This window comes from Anarrhichthys ocellatus, unplaced genomic scaffold (genome assembly GCF_004355925.1).
Source record: "Anarrhichthys ocellatus isolate YVR2014 unplaced genomic scaffold, GSC_Weel_1.0 scaffold16, whole genome shotgun sequence".
NCBI classification, from domain to species: Eukaryota; Metazoa; Chordata; class Actinopteri; order Perciformes; family Anarhichadidae; genus Anarrhichthys; species Anarrhichthys ocellatus.
This window is the reverse complement of record NW_022280046.1, coordinates 7,084,737-7,089,979: the sequence shown is the minus strand read 5'-3', so window position 1 is coordinate 7,089,979 and position 5,243 is coordinate 7,084,737. Positions and strand designations below refer to the sequence as shown.

Genomic DNA, 5,243 nt, shown 5'->3' with positions numbered 1-5,243 from the left:
TCTCTCTCTCTCTCTCTCTCTCTCTCTCTCTCTCTCTCTCTCTCTCTGTCTCTCTCTCTCTCCGCCATACAAATGAAGACACTGATTAACTTAAACACTTCAGTCTTTTCTTTTTTCCTTTTCCTTCTTTTTTCTCTAACCCCGTTGTTCCTCCTTGGAACAAATTGAATTAGAATGAGCTAAGAGCCACAATTGACTTTACTATCCGGGGGAGGGAGGGAGGGAGGGGTGGAGGCAGAAATAGAGTGAGAGAGGAAAAACAAAAAGAGCGGGCGAGGAGAGGGTGTGACCGAGTCAAAGAGGGGTGAGGAGTTCGAGCGACTCGGTGCACCGACACTCCCGCCGGGGATGTCACGGGCAGACGGCGGGAGTGTTTGGTGTTGGACTGCAGTGTGTGTTTACTCTGTGGCTTTCCTTTTATGAAAACCATGCACTAAATATAATGGCTTTGCAGGGTTGTAAACTTTTCCACTCATCTAACTGTTCCAACGTGGGCTGAGCGTGTATATGCTTGAGTGTATTTGTTTTTGTTTTTTTAAATAGATTTGAGCTGGACAGATGGTCATTAAGACCTATTTTTAACGCCCCAGTCTGGATCTGGATAATTCAGACCAATCGGACTCGAATAGTTTCCTGTGATCTTAACTTCTCTGGCACTCCGTTATCTGATGCAACACAAAAATATGAATTAAAAAGTTGATTTTGAATTAATCACATCTCTGACTTTCTTTTCTTTTTTGTGTCTCTTTTGTGCAGAGTGCTCACAGAACTGGTGTCAAAGATGAGGGACATGCAGATGGATAAGACGGAACTGGGGTGCCTTCGAGCTATAGTCCTTTTCAACCCAGGTAACCATCGCTGTATGTGAGCTCGCGTGTGCTGTGGCAGCTGAATGAAGCTGTAGATCAGGTGTTTTGAAGATGACCGGCTCTTCTTTGAGTTTAGAATAACAGCTTAATGGATGACCAAGCTACATGTATCTACAGCACTGTTGACATATTTCCAATGTGGGATTGTTCTCTCAGAGCGACACAGTGTTGCTGAGCAGCTTTGTTTGTTGAATACCAATCTTTTTTCTTTTTGTTTTTACAGCGCTATTGCTTCGAGCTATAACCAAGAAAAACAACATTCAACTGATATTTATATTCCTAAAATAGAATGACTCATTCAGGACTTGAAGCTAAGTAATACTCCACCTAAAATCTATTTATACTGGATAGATAGCTGAAAACAAATTCGGAATTCAGTTACAATCGATTCAAACGGCAACCACTTTTCACAGCGCAAAGAAATGTATTACAACATCCAGAGAACCATCTCAAACAGCCCCTGCAGTACAATCCAATCTCTCCACTGCCCATCAGTATTCTACAAACATTCATATTTTCACTCAGATGTGGATGAATGCATGTCTTGAGGTGGAGCTTGCAGGACAGAGCAGTAGTGTAGTCCATATGTTTTGAATGAACTGAGCACACAGAGGGAGACGGGGATTATGCTGCAGAAAAAAATCATTTAAGAAAATGAAACATGTCACCACTGGGATCCACTTGAGATGTGAGGTGATTTCTGGACTGAGGAAACCATCTATGTTTTATATGGACCTTTCAAGCCAAAGAGTTTTGATAGCGTTAGACTTTGGGCGGAGTATCACTCAAAGCGTTGGACTTGTGACTCAGCTTGACCTCGTTCATGTAACTGGAGAATTGGGAACTGGCTTTTCACTTGCCTGTGTTTTCTTTGAACTTGACTCTGGACTTCTCTTGTAAAACTGGTGTGCTTCCACCTCTGAGTAAAATAAAAGCTGAGACTGCATATTCTATTGATGTGAATGTACTGAAGGCATACACATGAACTATTTTGCTGAGTTGCGGTGATGTACTCAGCAGTCCGTGCACTAGTAGTTGCGTTAGCCAAACACACGGTCCGAAACAATAAAGGTGAGCTGGTACAGCAGTGTGTGTACTGGTAGTTCTGTTAGAGGTTAGCCGTCACACCGTTTAATACAATAAAAGCGTCCGAGAGGTACTCAACAGTGCGTGTACTAGTAGTTTCGTTAGCCGTTAGCGGTTAGCCAAACACACCGTTCAAAACATTAAAATTTGAGCCGCAGAGTAGTGTCCGGGAGTTACGCAACAGTGCGTGTGCTGGAATTTCCGTCAACTCTTAGCTCTTAGCTGAACACACCGCACACTGTTATCCCCGAACTGTTGCACTCTCCTGTCAAATCACTAGCGGCCCCTACCAGAGTGGTGAGTGAGGAGAAAAGCAGGCGGTCAGTAGCAGTATAAAACAGACAATAAAAGGTGTTTAGAGAAAGTGTGAGTCACAGCAGCTGCCAGAGGTCTATGAGCATACAGCCATTACTGGCCACCCAAAATATCATGCAGTTTGCTGCAGCAGAAGGCGAGATTAGCCGTGGACAGACACAGAGGTGAACTCTTGCTCACTCATCGACACACACAAACTCAGGCGACCGATCGCATGATTCTCCTGGCAGTATAATAATAATGTAACATCCTACTGTGAAAGAAAGCTTATGACAGCGCGTTATATTTAATTGAGGCCCATGTCTTGCCACGGCGCGTGTCCCGCCTGCTATCAGTGTGCTGCTCTGTATTTAAACCTCCTCCACATGGCAACCAAAGTAAGCCAAACCAAGCCATGAATGTGACCCAGGTTTTTTTTTAATGACTCAGTGTGGGAGCTTCCCTCCGTCCCTCTGGGGCCACTGTGGATCTGTTGAGCCCAGGCACACACTGATCCTCTGTGTTCCTCGTTTCGTTCAGGCCACATCCAGGCCCACCGGCCCTGATTCACATCTCGGCCTGATTCCCTGTTAATTAGGGGTTCACAGGACTGGTCTGACGGAGAAAGCAATTGGTGGGGGAGCTAAAAAAAAAGGCCCTCAGTCCTGCCTTTCCCACACTGTGTGATGGAGTCCAGCCGCTGACAACAAATGTTCATTCAGTGTTCATCAATTGTGCAACGCTTTGTTCCTCCGAAATGTTGCTCAATGACGCGTTTGTGTTGGGGTTTCCAGCGGAGCTTAATTTAGCGCCGTCCTAATTGGACTAACCCAGAATGTGGCGAGACACGTCCACAATGAGCCCTGCGGGGTTAAAACTCAACTTGTGAGTTCGTAAGGCCCTCCATTTGAAACTGCTGCAAGGGGCCTTTGAGCAAGGCTTTCACCGGAGTTCTCACGAGACGAAAGCGACCGCAAGAATGTGGAGAAGAGGCATGTATAACAGCAGGGTTGTTGTTGATTGTTTGTACATTATCTGTGTCTCCACAGACTCTAAAGGTCTGTCCAATCCAGGGGAGGTGGAAGCTCTGAGAGAGAAAGTGTACGCGTCTTTAGAGGCCTACTGCAAACAGAAGTACCCCGACCAGCCTGGCAGGTATGAACGTGTGCACATCCCCACACTCTTCCCCATTGGCTCTCTCTTCATACAGCACTGCTCCTCACTAGGGGCAGTATATGTAGCCTTAGAACATGGGAACAGTGTTCTATTACATATACTTACATAAGGCTCTATTACAGTAAAGTGATGTCATTTTCTGAGCTCACCAGACTGTTCAAGCTACCGTTTACAATTATAATTATTTGCAATAGATTAACATACTGATGATTGTTTATCAAAGATCTCATTAAATAGTTTGTGAAAGCAACAATAGTCAACCCGACAATATCGAGGTATTTGGTTCAGAGATATTTTGATATTTGATTGCCAGGCACTACTTTGGTTCAATACATTGAAATGATTAGAAAAAGAAAAGATTAAAAGAGTAAAAAAAACTCTTTCCCCAGCAGCCAATTAGCTGTTTGGATGCCAGAACAGGTCTGAGGGGAAGTTAAAGTTTAAAGAAAAGGGGGCTCATGCAGGACTATTTTTAATCTTATCCCAAGGCCCACTACGTTATATAGAAGGCCCCGTATGTGAAGTGTGGTATCAGTTCTTTCTGAGTCTGTCTTGCTCCTCCTGTCAGACGTACGATGGACTCCAGGTCTAACTTTGGTCTCGTGTCGTGACAGGTTTGCCAAACTGTTGCTGCGGTTACCAGCGCTGCGCTCCATCGGCCTCAAGTGTCTGGAGCACTTGTTCTTCTTCAAGCTCATCGGGGACACGCCCATCGACACCTTCCTCATGGAGATGCTAGAAGCCCCGCATCAAATGACATTATAGCAGAGAGGGTTGAGGCCCCCCCCCCCCCCCAACATCTACCACCAGATCTGGATCGGGGGCAGTGTCCCTCCAGCGAGGGACAGATCACGTGTCAGATGGAGAACCTCCCCCTTCCTCCCTACCCTCTCCCCTTTGGATGTGTTTTAAGACAATTAATTCATCATGTCTATGGGTCTGTTTTATACCTTGTAAAAAATATATAAATAAGAAATATATATATAGATATGAAAATCACGAGTGACAACAGTGGACTTCAACTAAGGTCGGACAGAAGACAAAAGAAGCGCATTGAGCCATCCTTTCCATCCTTTCCATTATTTCCATCCTTGCTGTTCCTACACGGTGACGAGAAAAAGCAAACGATCGGGTTTTAACACCCACAGTTGCAGGTATTTAAAAAAACAGAAAAAAAACAAAACACGGCGTTGATGTCACATTTGGACACTCAGCGTTGTGATCGGGGACAATCGTGGACTGGGAGAGCCTCAGGCCGCCTAGACTTGGAACTGAGCCCTCTCTCTCTCTCTTTTTCAGGACTGAACTCACTTTGGGGGAGGGACGGTGTGTGAGTGGGGGGATGGGGGGGGATCCCGCCCGACTCGACCGCACGCACGCGTCAGGTCTTGCACTAGCCGTTGTGAATTTGCTGGAGTCGAAACTCGGGGGGGTTAACGAGACTGCAAGTCCTTAAAAGAAAAAAAAGAATAACCTCAGGTGTCTGCCCGATTCCAACGGACACAGACCACGTCTTACTCCGTCAGCACTGTGCGACATCGGGGAGGACGACATTTCTCGTCAATCGGCCCTTCAGCTAACGCCAATCGACCGAGTCGGGAGAAGATGCAGGCCGACAGCAGCACATTAGCTTTACGACGCTGTGCGGCGCTCTGAAACTTGGCCTCGTCCCATGTCACAGCATTTTGGGCCTTTTGTTGCGACGCCGGCCAGAAAGTGAGCGTCAGTCTCATCTGTTGGGGGGGAGAAACATCCTCATATTCGCGTCACTTCACGTGACTTTCAGCACACCATCTCTACACCTCCACACTCAGAAAC

The 5,243-nt window shown here is 46.1% G+C and overlaps 1 protein-coding gene across 4 annotated transcripts in view; it reads left to right on the top strand.

The window, feature by feature from the left end:
• The window catches only part of rxraa (retinoid X receptor, alpha a), an 88,036-nt gene extending 82,799 nt beyond the window's left edge, over positions 1–5,237 (top strand). For all 4 annotated transcript variants that reach the window (XM_031855962.1, XM_031855960.1, XM_031855961.1 and 1 more), the window contains exons 9-11: positions 757–848; positions 3,299–3,404; positions 4,040–5,237. In XM_031855962.1, coding sequence (XP_031711822.1) covers positions 757–848; positions 3,299–3,404; positions 4,040–4,190 — 349 coding nt within the window. In that variant the 3' untranslated portion in view covers positions 4,191–5,237. The remainder of the gene's footprint in view (positions 1–756; positions 849–3,298; positions 3,405–4,039) is intronic.
• Positions 5,238–5,243: the final 6 nt, after the last annotated feature.